The 18591-nt window shown below is 36.5% G+C and overlaps 1 protein-coding gene across 1 annotated transcript; it reads right to left on the bottom strand.

Moving 5' to 3' along the window:
- Window positions 1-8189: 8189 nt before the first annotated feature.
- LOC114317162 (protein LAZY 1-like) lies at window positions 8190-9804 on the bottom strand. Its single transcript, XM_028263863.2, has 3 exons — window positions 9799-9804; window positions 9652-9712; window positions 8190-8992 (listed from the first exon to the last, which is right to left on the bottom strand). The coding sequence occupies exons 1-3, from the start codon at window positions 9802-9804 to the stop codon at window positions 8328-8330; spliced, it is 732 nt and encodes a 243-aa protein (XP_028119664.2). The 3' UTR covers window positions 8190-8327.
- Window positions 9805-18591: the final 8787 nt, after the last annotated feature.

Raw genomic sequence — 18591 nt, 5'->3', positions numbered from 1 at the left:
CAAAATATGTGTTTATGCATTATTTGAACAAATAATATGTAAACTTACGATCCACGAGGTTGTTGCAGACAGTCTTCTACTCGAACCAAAGTTACTTTAAAATCTTGGGTTGCTGTAATACTCATGTTTTGTCACTAGAAGAGATCAAATGTTGGCTAAAATATTTTTTCATCATTGATGATCATTAGTAAAGCTTGAGGGTTTCATCCTCAGTATACTATTTCTGTAGAAAAAAAATTATTTGAGGTATGAATGAGTTTCAATCTTAATTTATTATGTTCTACTTTTGTCCTTGTTGAATGAAAATTGTTTCTTACCACAATTTTTGCATCTTGGAGATAAAGACCATTCTTTTTCTTGCCTTTGTTTGAGTTGTAGAAGTCCCACATGTTGCATTCTGAATCATAGACCAATATGGTATATTGGGATAGTGTTACATCTTCTTGTCCACTTGTGGGATTTAGTGGGTATTGAACATATCTGCTTCCTGCAAACATTCCCTTCAAGAAACTATTGAATACTACTATTTGCTTGCTCTCATTATCATATTGAATAATGATTGATTGTTTCAAGGGAATATGAATTAGTAATTATTATTTTTGATTTAATAAATATGAATCTATAAATATTTCGTTTCTTACCTAGTAAATGCTATTCAAAATCCATGTTTTTCCATTTATCTCTAAAGGTTCTTTATTAGATCTTACTACTCTTTCATGACAATTTGTGCAAGGCAATCAAGAACCTGGTTTGAAGAATAGATTTTTTCATGTTAATGGTAATCAATTTATGCAAATACATGATAGAAATATATATATATATATATATATATATTTCTTACATTGTTTGCTATTGATTGTTCAAGGATGAGTTGTGTGGGGGATGGCTTCGGAATACTCCTTTAATCCAAGCAAGCCCTTAAAAGGTCCTTGAAATGTCACCTAAAATGGAAGAACAACTTCGGTTGGTGGTGCAAGAATTAGGACTACGACGAGCAAGTTGGCTTTTTTTTATGAAGAAGCGTCTTTTGTTTCTTTAAGTGCTAGTTTTGTCGAACATACGTCTCTCTCCAACCTCTTCCTCCTTTTATAAAGTCCTTCTTAATATTTTCTCTTGTAACGTAGGCCCTCATTATCCCTTTGTCAAAGGGATAGCCTGGGTTCACTTAATGAGGTCGTGTTGACTTGTTCGATGTGCTCGGCTTAGGTGTGTGGCCAAGGTACCCTCAACTCGGCACACTCTTTATCCTATTTTTTGTATCTGCTCGGCAATGACTTTGATTCCAGTGGGCTTTGGCTAAATTTGGCCCATCCAAGATGGGCTTGGATGCACTCTGTTTGCCAAATTAGGTTTATTTTTACTAGGCTTCCACAATTGCTCCTCAATCACTTGGTTTACCCTCAGTGGCCTGCGTGCTCGACTTTGATGGAAGCAGATTCATTCGGCTTAATTGTCATATGGGTTACACCCAATAGGACTTGAAATTTGGGTGTGTAATGGACACACTATTATACTTCTAACACGATAGGTGTGACCTGATGGAGAATATGTAAGGTTTCCCGCCTCTTCGAACTCTCACTCATTAAATGCAATTTCAAAAAGTCACTTTTGTCATCGCTTCACTTTCAAACAGACATCGTTCCCACAGCCCTATATTCTTAACCCTTCAATTGTAGTCGCTCCACAATCCTCAACGTTCAATCAGCCTTCATTCTTCCCTATAAGTCTTATTTTCTCTCTTGTTTTTCTTTCATTAATTCACTATCCTTAACCTCTCTTTTTGTATTTCTTTTATCTGCCACACCACTACCTTCTCTTTACCCATGTCGAGCTATCTGAAATCCTTACTTTCTGAGGATAGAGTCGTATCATTCCATCATCATTATGCTAGACGATGTCCAAATAGATCTAGTTAGGGATGTGGTGGTGGACTTAGAAATGGACGATACCAACACAATTATTTTTCCATTGTTGGTGATCGTCGAAGGTGGAGTTCGCTTTCCCCTCCACCCCTTCCTCAGATCCGTTCTTTGCTATTGGAGATTAATTCCATCTCAGCTAAACATCAATTTCTATCAAATTATTATGGAAATCATAGAACTCAACTGCTGATTGGATATAAACCTAGGTATCCCCGCTATTTGGTATTGCTGCACCCTTACCAAGTCATCCGATTGGCTGGGACAATTTTTCTTGAAGGCCAAAGATGTCGACCATCAACTGGTGACCATGCTCGCCAGTTCAGGAAAAAGGTAGACTATGTCATGTCCTCATCCGTGGTAATTGGGAGTTCAGTACAGGAGAGGACTGCTCAGACCCCATTCATAGGTACCAGGGTGAACTAGGTGGCCGACTAGATGCTAATCAACTTCTGTATTGTTCATCTTGGTACCTCTGAATGCTAACCATTTGCTTTTGCTCTATTTTGCAGGTAGCGATCTTAAAAAGGCGATTACTTCAGTGGATGAAACTATTCTTGCTCAAGTTAAAACCATCCTTGAATACACAGGCCAAAAAAACGTTAAAGGACAAGGTTGTGCCGCCCATATCCTCCTCAGATACGATTCATCCTACACTTTCTTCACCGCTGCCGACCATATTTTGATTCCTCAAGGAGAACGGCAACTCACAGCTTTGGTTTTTGAAAGCTCTGTCAACTTGAGAGACATAAGAGTAGTTGACATAGTGGATAGTGGGAGTGGCGAAGAGAATGTCGAAGAATCAAATCAAGGCGCCAAGCAACTACAACAAGGCGATGATTTGGCTATTGAAATTGCTGACAATAAAGGATCCAACCTTCGAGATCTGGAACTAGTGTCGTCTCTCGCTCAAGTTGATTACGAAGGTGCTCAGGAAGAGGCCAATATCTATTTTGACTTATAGCCGAAGACATGGAAAATGAATCCCTTTCACTCACCCAGTTCGCCAAGCAGAGAAATGCTGAAAAAATGGTAGCAAAAAGGAAAATGGGTGCCACCAGTGATAGCCAAGTACCCCCACTAGTGGTGACCTAGTCAGAAGAGATCACCGCTCACCCTGTCCCTACTAAAATGGCACAACCAACTCGCATACTTGCGATTGAAGAAATGGTGGCTGAGCAAAGGGGTAAGAAGCGCCCCGCCGAGTTCACGCAGTCAATCAAGCAGCCGATTGGCAAAAGACCAAAAGCCTCACCTGCCTTGGATCTAGTGGCTTCATTTCCCATCCTGCTAAAGATAAAAAGCTCGCTTCTCCCAATGGGTACATCGACGGTGAAGGAGTCTGGATCTGAGTATAGTTATTACCATTACTCTTTCTTCGGATAAGGTAATGTTTTGCGTTGAGTCGAATGTTGTTTTGATTGTTATAGCCATGCAATCGGATATTCTAGTGAGTTCATTTCAAAAAATGTGTAATTTGCTCAATCTTTCATTTTTGTAGGCTGTTGAGCGAATTGTTGAGATCGGTCGCTACCATTATGATGCTGTGGAGTTGAACAATCAACTCAACGTATAAGTGGCAGCCGAACAAGGTAAGGCCAAGTTGGCAACTGGCAAATTGGCCATAGCAATGCAAAGAGATGAAGCTGAAGCGAAAAAGGCCGACGAGAATATCAAACGGCTACCGCTGAAGAAGAAAAGACGAAACATGTTGACCTGCTTCGTCGCGCTGTCGACGAAAGTACAAATATTTCCAACGCAACTTTAAAAATTGTAAAAGAAGATTTGGAGAAGCTCAGGACTGAGCTTCTAGAAGCAAAGAAAGCGATGGAAGAGGCGCAGTCAACGGCCTCTAAGGCCCTTGATAAAAAAAAAAAGAAAACGACAATGGAAAAATATGTCGGTGAGGCCATGAAGTTGAAGAACCAGGGCTTCAAACACAGCTGGATAAAGGCACTAGCAGCCGCACAAGTGGTGCTCGATGTGTCGATTCCATTTGAGCAGGAAGACATGGAGCCGCTGGAGTTGAATCCAGAGTAATCTAAAGTCCAACTAGTTAGATTTAGTGCTACTACAACAAAAAGTTTAATTAATAACATTTGTTTATAGCATTTTTTTATAAATGTTATAAAATAAAAGGTATACATAGCATTTTTTAATAAAGTGCTGTAAAAGATTTTTGAATAATAATATTTAATTTTTTATAGCAATTTTTTATATTTTAATTGCAATTAAAAAACAATGTTAAAGGTTCGCTAATATGGAATTTAGTTCTACAGGCTATAGCAAGGATAGAATGCTATTGAAACCTGGAAAAAAAAAGGCGCTCTAAATTTGCCGCGATTTTTCCATTCAGTTTCCATCTCTTGCACGACCCCTCCCTTGCGTTGTATTTCTTCCAAGTAAAATTGTAAATCAAGCATACAAAAAACCCCTAGAGAACACTTGGAATTTGTTTCAAGTTTTTGCGTTTGATTTGGCAAGTTTGTGTCTCCGATTAGACGAGTTGGTCGATTTACTGGATCAGAGCTATAAGGAGTTGAAGCTCTATTATTCATCGTTGAAGCTTCTTAGGTAATTTGATGCTTTATGTATTTCTTTCTGTTTGGGTTAATTTTTTTATTTTTATTTTTATTTTTTTTGAAAAAGTGAACCAAAAAAAGAAGAAGAAACACTCAGTGCTCTGTTATTTTGGATGAATTGGTTTTAATTTAGTAAGAAGTACATTAACCATTTCTGTGATTTTAGTATGAAGTTGAAATGAGTTTTTCATCTTCTTGAAGGATTTTCTTCAATTTTCATTCTGGTTTTGTACTGTACAATGTTTTTGAATAGTAATGTACTTTTGGATTGTTGAAATTGTCTACATAGGTGGTTAAGTTATATAGGGTCATAGTTTCTCTGATATATTGCACTACTATATATTATTATGCCTCTTAGGTGCTTGATAAAATGCCACTAAGAGTGGCTGACTCTTACTATACTTGTATACTGTTTTCTTATGAGTTTTTTTAAAATCTGTATTTGTATCTATATCTATATCTATATCTATATTTATATATATGTACACATAAAGATAACCATTATATTTGAAATTTATCATATTATTATATATGAGAACTCGCCAAGGAGATGAAAAGTTTGGTGAAACAAAAATGTTATATATAGTAGCCATCACAAAAAAAAAAAAAAAAAGGATTCTAGATTTTTATTTTGTTCTGTTTTCAAAGAAAAAAAATTATGGTTTATGGTAAAATGCCAATAACATTGGCTAAAAGTAGATATTATATCAATGCATTGTATTTTATGTCAATATTTCCAACCATTTGTGAAAGCTATGTGTAAAAGTTTTTCGTCTATCCATGCCGTCATTAAAAACACGATGGGTAAAAGAAAATGGGTAGGTGAGTAAGGATTTTTGGCCTATAGATATAGCAATACTATGTAGTTTGAGGTTGTTGTTTAAGTTTTGTGGAGTATAGTTCGATCGGGTTATATGTAGTTCTTCATGTGATTGTTATTGAGTTTGGAAATTGTTGACTTTAAAGATATTGTTGGATTTTGAATCATTATTTCAAATTAATCTATGACCGATTGAACACCCTCCCCCCCCCCAAAAAAAAAAAAGTATGTGATTTAACTCCAATTAAACTCTATTTGGATATGTAAATTTGGATTTGTAAATGAAATTAAAATTTATAGATTTAAATTGATCTCAAGTTATGGGAACTTAATTAATATTCAAAACTCTCTTTGTAAGAGTTAAACTGATTATACATGAGCAATTATGGATCTTTTATTAGATATTAGTTAACAGCAGCAACAAACACTCGGATGGACACATCTACACCCAATCTGCTGCTGCAAACTGCCATAAACTGTAGAATTGAGAACTAGCAGCCAACTCTTATATACAAGCTCAACCAAGAAATGAGAAAATAGAACTGCAAACTGACCTCTCCCTCTTACAATATCCATAATTTAGAAAGTCAATTTGTATGTTTTCTTAATATAGAAGGTCAAAAGGATACTTAACAATAGTTTAAGGGATCACTGTGTAAATACCCTCTTTTTTTTTGGTCCAAAAGTTGAAAGAACCAGGGTTCAAAAACGTACACTTAAACCAAATAGAATCTTCTGAATTTTTCTTAGTACGATTTTTTCTTTTTAAACTGTATAGTGATCAAGTACCCCAACCATATAACCGTTAAGCTTCCTACCATGACTATCGTTGAACACTTGAGCCAAAAAGTTCACAATACCACTTATTATGCCACTACACCCTACTAGTCGAAGAAACTCTTTACCCCACACCAAAACAAATATACACATATACGAAAATTCTATACCATATATATATATGTATATACTAAAAACTGATAAGAATATACAGCCTATACAGCAACAGCCGAAGTCACAGCTTATGCTGCCACGGTCTAAGGCATCAGTGCCACCACCATATCAGCAGCACTCACGCCCATCTCACAGCTGCAGCTTCAGATCTAGCTCAGCTTCTGTTTCTATATCTGTCTGTTAGAGATATTAGATATTTTTTAGAGTTAGATATTAGTTAGAAGATTGGTTACAAGTTTGTTAGACAAGTTGTTAGATAGTTAGACAGTTAGAATAATTGAACCATGTTTACTAACAGACGGATAGACCTCAATCTTGACATATACTCATGGGTATTTAGAGTGGGACCTCTTTTATTCTTTTATCATTCTCTAGCTTATTAGGATATAACCACTCAGATATTGCTAGAAAATAATCATCCAGGAGGAGAATATTTATAAATATAGTACAATGCTTAATGTTTAATGCTAATATATCATAACCACACTTCAGAATGCATCTTCTGCCCTCTAGAGCTCCAACACCAAGTCTGCAGTGTAAACAATAGAACTGAGTGAGGTTAATTACGAAAATAGTTGGACCACTGTAATAATTATATCTACATTAGTGCCTTACATGCTACCAATTTTCAGGAGGACATGATATCTGAACCCATATATGACTTGTACTAATTAGAGAATGTAAGTGTGAAACTAGATTGGGACCTCAAGTAGGAGGGCTTCCCTTCATGCATATCGAGAAAATTTAGTTACATCTTCAGCAACCAAAGAGTGATAATAAATTCCAAGATCTACGGTCCATAATCTAGTCTCTGTCACACTATAATCACCAAACCCTGGAATGTAGATTGGATTTTGGGATGGGAGATATATGTGTACTTACAGCCTGCATCTATTTTGATCCAGAACTCCCTATTCCCATTTGAATCGCTTCCACTGAGTGTGACTTGGGATGGGTTGGAGTGGCTCTTGAAGCGTCTAATGCTCTCTCTTGAGAGGGCTCTCTGAGGAAATATCATGATATCTTCATCTGGGAGCATTCCATCTCCATTATTGTAACCCCCCCTCATAGGTGATGTTGTTCTTTATGTCATTTTTACTTGGCTTATGAGATTTTCGTGCAGCCATGGAGCTTTCAGAATGGACTTTCATGTGGAACATGTGGAGGATCTGCATGCAGTAATTTGTTGAATTAGGAAACCATTCAGAGAATACATAACCTGGACTTGCTAGTGCATCCTATAGGATTCAAATTCATTGAAATACTCAGAAAAGCTTAGTGACAACCATCTGATTGGTTTATTGACACGTCACATTGTGTTCTTTGTAATTGAATTACAGATGATATTATGTTTGGAGCAATGGAAAAATGCTCAGGATGCCAAGCATGAGAACATGGGTTTCAATATGAGGGCAGCCACTTTGTGCATATTATATCGAAGATCAAGTCTGTATCTAGTCTATCCCTCCTAGCATCCTTAATTATGGGGATTTTTTTTTTTTATCTTAATAGTACCAACAAAACCACATCTAGGAGATGCAGTGCTGTGTGTGCTCATTTCAGAAGATTTAGTCTCTAAGCCTATGTTAGGTAGACACTTCAAAATAAATCAAATATCTGTATGTGTCTGACACTTTCCATCGGATGCTTCTTACAAATTTATATTTAACACTATCATTATATATATATATATATATATATATATTGTTGTATAATTGATTTAAAATAAGTAAAATGCCTTTTTGACACTATATGTTTCCATTTTGTCTCACATAATATATTAAAAATAATATAAAAAAATTGACCTTTTTTTGCCGAGTTTGCATACCTTGAATTTGAGATTTGTTGGGTCCGGCATTTTGATATGCATTGCACCCAAGTTCATGTAATATAGATCTAAACTAGAAGTACACATACCTTATGCAGTTTTGTCTCAGATGAAGCAGAGTCAACATTTCCCCCAGTCGATGTGGTGGAGCTCCGAGAAGAACTATGAACCATTCTTTTCTTTAGCATCTTTTTCATGAGGTGTATGGCTGATTTATCTGTCTCATTTTATGTCCGTTTTTCTCCCCTCTTGCTTTTGGCTACATAATTTTCCTCTGCTATTTTTGTCCTCTGAAACAGCTCTCTAAGTGATGTTCTATGTTCCTTCTTTACCACTGTGGTTGTTTCTGACAACTCAATTGCTGATCCAAATAGATAGCCCTGGAGTGGATAGATTGTTGTTTCATTCCCACCGGTCTCTGTGCCTTTCAATGGCTTTCCGCTAAGTGTAATGGTGCTACCATGGCTGCTTCTTCCAATACTAACATAACTGTTTCTTCCAGTACTAACATGACTGTTTCCCCCAGATGAGTCATTGCAACCGTCTCCTTCAGTCCCTAGCACCTTCTCCAACTCATCATTAATAAGCTTCAGTTCATTCTCTGTTACTTCTGTTTCTTTTTCAATTATGTTCTCAACTAATATGGCAAATGTTGGCGTTGATGGGTCTATGATGACTGGGTCTGAACCAAGAGTACCTATGTTAAGGAAGCCATTGAAGAGCTTAGAAATCGCAACTGAAGATTCTTCTTCAAAGTCGTCCGCTTCTACTCTTGCTGCTTCTAGGCTGGCAAATGATTTTCGCAGATGGTTGTCTCTTTGTGCTTTGCCTAAGGATTTAGTGCCAAAATTTGACTGTGGGTAGTACTGTTGGTCATCCAGTGATGGCTGCCCTGAAAGACAAGTACAAGGATTCCCCGATAGAAGAAATGTTAAATAATTGGGATAATGGTGAGGTTAGTTGGAAGGGATGTCATGTAGGTTTGTGTTTTCAAATGCATCTCAAAAGAATTAATGGCATATTATGCTTTGCTGTTGTTTTAAATATTATGGATCATGACTCATGGGCTTGTTGATGCTTACCATTATATCAATTTTCAGTACAGGAATCGGGGACGTGTAGAAATAGCAATGGAGGAATATTGATTGGGAAAACTATTAGCATTATACTCAAAGGGAATGTCAAGTGTAACAATCTTACAGTATGTAGTTCATTCAGTTGAACTTGAAGCTGTACTCCAGCTATTAATAAGCATGCAGCATGGAGAGTTGCTAAGTACACAGGTCTTATGTGGTTAATTATTTCCAAGTATGTAACAGCTACTTTGCTTTGAAGTTGTCTTTCCTAAACAACACCTAACTTATCGAATTTCCAGTGATCTACTGATTATGCAACTAGCTTATATTGGTCTTACCAAAAATATTATAATGACTACTCATGGTTATGTTTAATACTGCACTTACAATCTGACTCTAACATGTGCACCAATCTTTTCATTATTGCTTTAGCAAAGCGTTAGCAGAAAAATATGTAAGGGCAGACATGATTTACCTACGCTAAAATCCTTCAATGGTTCATTGGCCCGGAACTTGCGATGCATCCAACCAAGTAACTGCAATCAAGATATATGAAAATATGAACTCGAAAAATATTAAGAACAGTTTTCATCATCCAAATTTCAACATAAATTGGAGTTACGTTCATTTTTTTTATCTTTCTTCAGAGTGCTTGATTTAGATCACTTCGGCAGTACGAGGAAGTGAGAGACGGTGTGCTTTTCGTATTAAGGACTATGACTATTTAATGAATGTGACGCCAAAAATGTGTCCTGAAAGGCTCCAAGAACCTCAGATTAAGGCAGGTATAGAGAAACATTGAGAAAGTTACAAGATTTGGTTGGCTATTTTGTGTCAAAATCGAATAATGTGGCCTAATGGGGAGTGGGGTCAGAGGACCCCATGAGCTCATGATTTTATCTGACTGTGCACTTGTGAGGTTGGTCTCCTGGTTTAGAACATGGTTAGCGGTTTGGTCTGCACCTATCAGAACACATGTCTTCTTATAGTTATGTCATTGGACTTCCAAATTTGAGTGGGGTCCAGACCTATGTTACATTGATTCTTCAAAATAAATCAAATATCAGTTTCGGACACTTGACACTTGGTTATGGGTGTGGAATGTGTCTGATAATTTTTAGTGGACAATTCTTATATATTCGTATTTGTATGTGTATTTGTTGTAATTACTATGAAATAAGTAAAATATTTTTTATTTGACACTATGTTACATATAATATTATTTTATCTCACATAATAGATTAAAAATTAAAAATATAATATTTTTTTGCCTAGTTCATATACCCTTAAATTTGAGATTTGATGTATCCAACCTCAAGATATGCACCCGTATCCAAATCCATGTAACATAGGTCCTGAGAATATTTTGTTGGACCCTAATGAATTCAAAGATAATATGACAAAGAAGAAGATTTTTTTTCATTAGGGACCCAAAAAGTTTTATCCAAGCACTTGGTGGTAGGTCTACCCTTCAGAGGGTGGTTTTAACTAGAAGGAACCTGATGTTCTTCTTCTTTTTCTTTTCTTTATTTTTACTTTGTTTTTCAGTGTTGAAATACCCGTAACTGATTCACTAATATAACTGTGTTAGTCCCTCTTAACAGATATCTTTATCTTTGCCACTGATAACAATAAATTTTGTTTGTGTTATTTGCTATCTTATATTTTTCTGTTTTGTACAGGTCATGCTCTGATTGAATTTGGTATACTAATGCAGGTTTAATTGAACACTTAAACATTGTGTTTTACATTCTGTAGTGCTTTCATTACAATATATTAGCTGCAAGTAACAACCTAACCTCAGTAACCTCATTTCACACTGCTCGTGATTGGTGAAAATATGTTATTAAGCATTAACATAACATCAATGTTCAGTATCACCACATAAATACTATATACGTGGACTGGTGTCCCAACAGTCTCTGGTACTTTTTGGCTTGCGTCAATAAATTTGGCACATGTGATGATGCCATCATCTTTCATTGTCAGCCAGGCATGTACTTATTTACACTATAGCAATTTTCATTGGAAATATGTCCTTTACATGAAAGTAGTGTGCGCACATGCACACACACATACATTTCCATTATCTGAGTATATTTATATGTAGAGATCAACTTTAGAATACCACTTAAGTATCCATCTAACACTAATAGTAATGAGTTAAAGAAAAACGCAAATGCAATGACATATACAAGGAATTGTAACTTTGAAAGTAGAAGAGATGCTTTTGAGACAAAGCTAAGTAAAATGTATGTGCTACAGCAATGCTTTCCTGATTGATTTGCTAGGAAAAAAATTTGAAGAATTCAAGAGGAAAAACATAAGAAAGTTTCAATAATAATCACCAAATGAGAGGGTTTACATATTAACATAGTGTATATATATAGAGAAAAAGGTGAGCTAACAACCATATATGAGTGACAATTTCTCTTGTTTGTCATTGCCTTGTTACTAAAATGTCAGAACACTAACACCCCCAACAAGAAATGCAAGTTGCTGGATTGGATGGGGCCAGGGGAAGTAGTTGCTGAAGGGCGTTGGTCTTTAAGTGATCCGAAACAACTTGTCCATCACATTCCTATTGGACCTAATGCCATGAGAGTATGGGTAGATCTTGCAAGAGAAGTTGGAGCATATTTATGGTGGCCTACTGCTGACATGACTTACATCGAAGACGCTGTGGGTACTTAGTTGCATGGCCAGCTGACAAAGTTGTTATGGGACAATGATCACTTCTACAGGTTGGTAATTTTTTAAAAGATTAAAAATATTACTCTTCATGAACAATTTAAATCTTATTATATTCATTTTTATTTATTCTACCTGGAGAAATGTATTTGTAGAGAATGTAGAAATGTTTTTTTTTTTTTATGAATAGACGGGTCGGATCTAAACCGAAATCCTTATAATGCAATAGAAGTATACTTTATTAAGAGATAAAACAATACAAAGAGAAGAGTAAGGAATGCTTGATATTACGAAAGAAATAACACTTTTTTAAGCGATAGGATATTACAAAAAGAAGAGTAAGCTAAAGCCCAAAAACCTCAAGAAGTCAATCAACGGTGTGAATTAGTTTGCAAGACTCCACAAAAACTTCTAATGAAACAACATACTACCGATCATGAAAACACTAATATTGCCATTATAAGATCCAATCTAACTTGAATAGCTTTGTAGTTTTCGTGCCTCCTACTCCCACATTTTAAGACTAGCAATCATCAATGTTAAAAAATAATCCCTCTTGTGTTGCCTTCACCAAAAAGTTGCTCAAACTTTTACCATCTCCTTAAGTTCATAATAGTCACATCTATGTCTAATTGAAAACAGGGTAATTCCTTGAGAACCAAATAAAAGACAAAATTGCATAAAATTAAGATTTTCAAATACTTTTTATCACATCATCATATCCATCACAAGCCACCATGTTGCCAACTCTTAAAAATTATTGGACAAATTTGTGACACCCTACCATTTTAGAATATTTAAGAAATTTTCCAGCTTCTATCATAGAATAGCAATAACTGAGTACATGTTTGAACATTTTGCAGAAAACTAAATATAAAAATATATAAACATGCACTCAAACATAAAGCTTGCGTGTACTGTTAAATCTATAGCAGGTGAGAAATTCTACTGGTTTGGGGAGAAGTTGAAGGCATCTGCGTTGGGTTTTGCTCAGGGTCGTAGGAGATGAATGATTTGTGCCTAGCATTTGATTTGGTTGCTGCTGCTAGTGGATTGGGTGTTCTTTTTACCTAGCATGTGATTTGGTTGCTATTGCTGCTTGTTTTTGTTACTAGTGGATTTTTAATTTGCTGTTTGTTTTGTTGCTGCTGGTGCTTCTTGATTTGGTTGCTTGTTCTGTTAGTTGGTTTGCTTTTTTTGGGCCAAGTTCTTCTTTTTTCTTTTTCTTTTTTTCTTTTTTTTGTTAGTTCCTTACCAACTTTTTGGCTTGAGCTAGCATATGATTAGGTGTTCTTCTGAGTGCCAACCTAGTTGGGATTAGGAAGTAATGCTATGATGTTTTTTGCTCTCGCCTCCCTTTATTGATGTATTGTCATAGTTTCTATATTTTGATTTCATCAATAAAGTTTCTTTTTTTGCTGATAAAAAAATTCATTTTTAAAAAAAATAAAATAAAAAATTCTTAATGGCGATTCTCCTTTGCATTTCCTATGTCACTTTGTATTTCCTTACATGCTTTTGAAAAGAAAAGAGAGTAGAGATATAAGCATTAGGTATAAATACTTCGTTTATTGATATAATTTTATTTTTATTTTTCCTTTTTAATGATATACACTACTATTAAACTAATTATACTTACTGTCATGTGTTGATTATTGTTTTACAGTTATTAGGTTTGGAAAGAAAATGGAACCAATAGAAGTCAGCTAGGAAGTTTGTGGGTGCAGAAAAAGGAATTTGAATGTGTTATTGTCTTGTACATACCGACATTATGACTTTAAGTTTTTGTTTTTATTTTTCTGAACATAATGAGAGATTGTGTTTTGGTACTTTATTAAGACAATGTTATGACGATTTTATTATTTCTTGAAATTTGTGGTGATGAGTTATTTTTTAATGATGATATAGTTTTGTATGTGATGGATGAAAATGTGTTTGTTGCATTTACAGGATTTAGGTTTCCAATATTGGTGTTGGAATGGATTTTTATTATATTAATAAATACTATATGATAGCATTTAAAATTGCGATCATAATGAGGTGTTTCTAGCATTTAAAAAATATTATCATGCTTTATTATAACATTCTTAGTTAGTTATGATATGGTAAATTGTAACATTACTAGATTACTATAAAAACAATTTCATAGCATTAACAAAATGCTATCCTTTGGTATTTTTAGTAACATTTAACTATTTCGTAGCATTCAAAAATTGTTATAATATATTTACGATAGCGTTCAACGATAACATTCGATAAATGTTATTAAAAATGATACACTTTTAATAACATGGGCAAACGTAACATTCCAACGGATGCTATTGCTTACTTTTGATAGCATACATCGAATGCTATAAAATATGCTTTTTGTTGTAGTGGGCTTCAGTTGTAATGTAGCCTAGTTATTTTTTGTCTTTTTGTTTTTGTTTAGGGTGAGACGTTTTTAATTATTTTATTTTGTGTTTATTAAAAATTGATGTACTAGGGTCGTTTTCATATGTAAAATGACCAACTCATGTAACAAGTTACTTTATAAAGGAAAATGTTCTATTGTGCATCAAAATTGTCTTAATGAATGAATGTGAGTGAAGTGCAATTAACATGTTGGCCCAACTTGATGTTTGCGCAGTCAGTAAAATGAAAATATTGAGGAATGGTAAAAATCATACGTAATACTAACTCAATACCTTACTGGGGTTTCATGAACAAAGTGGACTGAAATGCTAAATAGATTCAAATAGTTGCCCATGCCCTGTGTAGGAAACAAAGGGTGAAAGAAGGGGCCGACTTAATCATGCATAAGCAATGAATCAATTCGAAGGCAAACTGGAAGAAGATTAATTGTGTTACTATTTCTCAAACGAGGTATATCACATGCCAGATAGACTCATATAGCTGCCCCTACCCTGGTGGGGAACGAATACACTAAGATTGGCAAAAATGAATGTTGCTGTGTTACAGGCGAGGCAATGTGTACGCCGAGTAGATTCATATATCTTCTCTAACCCCAGTTGGTAATGAATGCACTGAGAATTAAAAAAATGAATATTGTTGAGTTATAGGCAGGGCAACGTGTATGCTCAGTATATTCATATATCTGCCCCTACCCCGATTGGGAACGAATGCACTAAGATTGGCAAAAATGAGTCGGGTACATAAGATGTGATCAGCAGTGTGTTTTCTGCATTGATGGGACATTAGACATGTGGAATCGTGATGTGGCATTGAAAGTGATGTTGTCATGGTACTTAAAGCTATTCACACAGTTGACCTGTAAATACTGCAATTGCTCTAAGTAGGTCGCCATTGCGAAGAGAAGTCTATTTCATCAATGGTCTAGCACGCCTCAAATCTTGACACCGCGATGCTCAAAAAAATCGTGTATGTCAGGTAGACTGTTCTTCAATAGCAGAGAGGAGGAAAAGAGTTTAGCAAAACTGGATGCAGAAATGAGTCAACAAGCACACAGTGATGTTGTCTGAAGAAACTCCATAGAACTGGAGGAGTAGAACAGGCGTTAATCACCCAGACAACATGGGACAGAAAGAAGGAACGAGCAAAGAAGATCCTCCGAAAGTGGGATTCAAAAGAAATGAAGCACTAGAGTTTGGTTCCCAGGGCCCAATTCGAGGCAAGCTGAGTAGATCGCTATGCCTTTTAAGTTTCTCCGTTTTCATTGGGAATAAACCCATGACCGAAGCTGATTCAATTATCCACAACCCGAATGTGGTAGTTGAATTTACATGGAAAATCTTCCCCTTGAAGGAATAATCTCTAACCAATTGGGGCGACTATAAGGTTTTCAGAGAATGAGTTCATGGGGCTATCAAAGGTCTATATAGTTCATATGAAGTTGGCATATGCCTTCACGCCACCCAAAAGGAAATTGATCACAAAGATGGGCGTATTTAGAATTTGGAACACCGACTAGAAAAGGCAGTGGAGATCGAGGCTCGAAAAGCTAGATTGGCTGAGTTCAAGGTAGTGGGGGCAGCGGATTTGACGACATCGAAAGACAAAATAAAGCAAGGCCTAATAGACCGAACGATAGCCGATCGAGACACTGCCAGCATTTTTGTGCGAGAAACCATAGAGAGCTGAGCCTACTGTAGACACGCCCATGGGCCTCATGCTACAGTTCAGACTCGTTTGTCACGATTCTTAATCTGATCTCGCAAAGTGCAATGCAAGATTGATAAATCACCAAAGAGTCCAAATCCGGCAAATCGTTTTGGAAAACTGATTTTTAGAAAGAAGTGCCAAACATGGACTGCTTTGCCAGATACAGAGTCGCCACCTAAATATTTTTTATAGGGGAATTTAGGAAACCTTGACTCGTTTGCCTAAGACCACGTGTCCGTCATCACCAAAGTTGCCTCGGCTCGGGAACTTGGGTACGATTGGGGAAGGTCAGCTATGAGCACCCCCGCTCGCCCGATCAAAGATCGGCCTCTACTAACCATGATATCTAGCTTTGGAAATGTCACGTGTTCTTAATCCAGTTAATTAGCTAATCTTACTATGTGATGCGCATAACACAAAAGTATAGACTAGATTGCCTAATTTGGAACAAAGCATCGCATATCCATTATTTGGAAATGATTTAAGGTTTGCTACTTGCAAGTAGGCTAAAATACAGATTTCGATGAATTATTCCAATTCAAACAATCCAACCTTCACCCACAGGCAATCAAGCAGTAAATCAACTAAGCAGTTAGCCTCACGGCAAGCATGCTTTCATGTTAACATTCACACTCATGCGAGATGCTAAAACATAAACACTCACCTAGTATTCCAAGCCAAATCAAGGAACATATTAGTAATCAAATGTATAATCCAAGTCCATGTTAAGATGGCTAATGCATCGCAGGCAAAATGCAGCTAGAATAGGCTCGGCTAATCTATGGATGGCATGCGAAATGCAACAGATAACATGTATTCAAGTTAGATTTGAAATACTATGCAGTTAGTATGATGCGCCGAGCTCGGTGCATGCAACACTGATGAATGAATGCACACATGCATGACATAAAGATGCTAATTAAAATATGCCCTAATACTAACCATCAAAGCAGGTAAGTAAAAGGGAGAAAGAAATGGGGGTTGGAAGACATGCATCACATACACGCACGCTTATTACACAATTCACCCTCTCTCGGATGGACCAAAAGAATAATACAAATTTAACTAACTAACAAGCTAATTAAATAGTTACAGACCACTTAACTAGTTAAGCAAATTAACTAAGCTAATAAAGCGGTAGAACAGCCTCGAGAAGAGGGCCCAATGCATGTGTGCTTGCCTTCGCTCGGAAATCCACCACCATGCACAAGCTGCCTCTGTTTACCCTGCTCTGCTCCTCTGAAAATTGTGCAAGTCTCAATGATGCTCCAGAATCACTTCCTGATCATTGTGGAAGGTCACCGACCAAGAGGAAACACCACCGGCCAAGGGAAACTGGTCATCAACCATTGATATGGCTCTCGGCCAAATATATTTAGTCGGCCGGTACTGAATGTGGTCGGTCGACCATATCTTCCTGCAGAATCCTGTTTTGACAGCAACAGAGGGCAAACTAGGCATGGCAATGCATTTTAAAGCAAATGTTTGCAACACCACCCTCCCTATCATGTTATGAACTCAAGGGAGTTTGGTCCTCGACTCTCGGACCACCAATCGCGCATTTCAATGCACAATGGTCCGAGGTGTCAAGTTGTGCATTTTGATGTCAAATGAAATGCACACAAACACCCAAGGGGCCCAACCTCTATCATGGTGATTCAAGAGGCAAGGCATGCATGCCAAATGCAACGTAAGCATGCAAGCTAAGCATGCAATATGAACATGAGGGAAAACATGCACACATGCAAGCATGTAACAACATATCAATGGCAAAACATGCAACAACATGTTAGGAAACTAAAAGAGAGAATGCATACCAAATGCATTACAACCTAAGCATGCAACAACATGCCATATAGCTCAAGCAATGCAACAAAATGCAATATAGCTAAGCATGTATCAATAATGCAAGCATGCAAGCTAAGCATGCAATATGAACGTGAGGGCAAACATGTACACATGCAAGCATGTAACAACATATCAATGGCAAAATATACAACAACATGTTAGGCAACTAAAAGAGAGAATGCATGCCAAATGCGTTACAACCTAAGCATGCAACAACATGCCATATAGCTCAAGAAATGCAACAAAATGCAATATAGCTAAGCATGTATCAATAATGCAAGCAATGAGCATGCAAAACACTATGCAACCAAAACATGCAAGCATGAAGCAATGTAACAACATTTGAACAACATGCAAACGGTGAACTTAAACTAATATGGACAAGCCTCAACCATGTCTAAATAAGTAGCCAAAATGCTATGGAAATGAAGGCAAATTTACGTACAAACATGCATGCGAACATGGTCCAACACTTAAGCACAAAGAGGGGACTTTTATGCACACTTAAAAGGAGATGATCATGGACCAATGACAAACATGGCAAACTCTGAAAATCATGTTAAGGATGGTGCCAAACCAACTAAACAAAGCAATCAAAGCATGCAACCAAGGTCCAAAGCTCAAAGCTATCAAAGGGGGGAGGGGGTTAACCCATGGCCATGCTAACCTAGCCTCAAAGAGCTAAAGGGACTCAAAACAACCCCAAGGAAAACCAAAACAAGGTTAAAGACACACCTAGATGGCATCTAAATGG

The sequence above is a fragment of the Camellia sinensis genome, chromosome 10, assembly GCF_055761805.1.
Source record: "Camellia sinensis isolate YWXY chromosome 10, ASM5576180v1, whole genome shotgun sequence".
Taxonomy (NCBI): Eukaryota; Viridiplantae; Streptophyta; class Magnoliopsida; order Ericales; family Theaceae; genus Camellia; species Camellia sinensis.
This window is presented reverse-complemented; position numbering and strand designations above follow the sequence as displayed.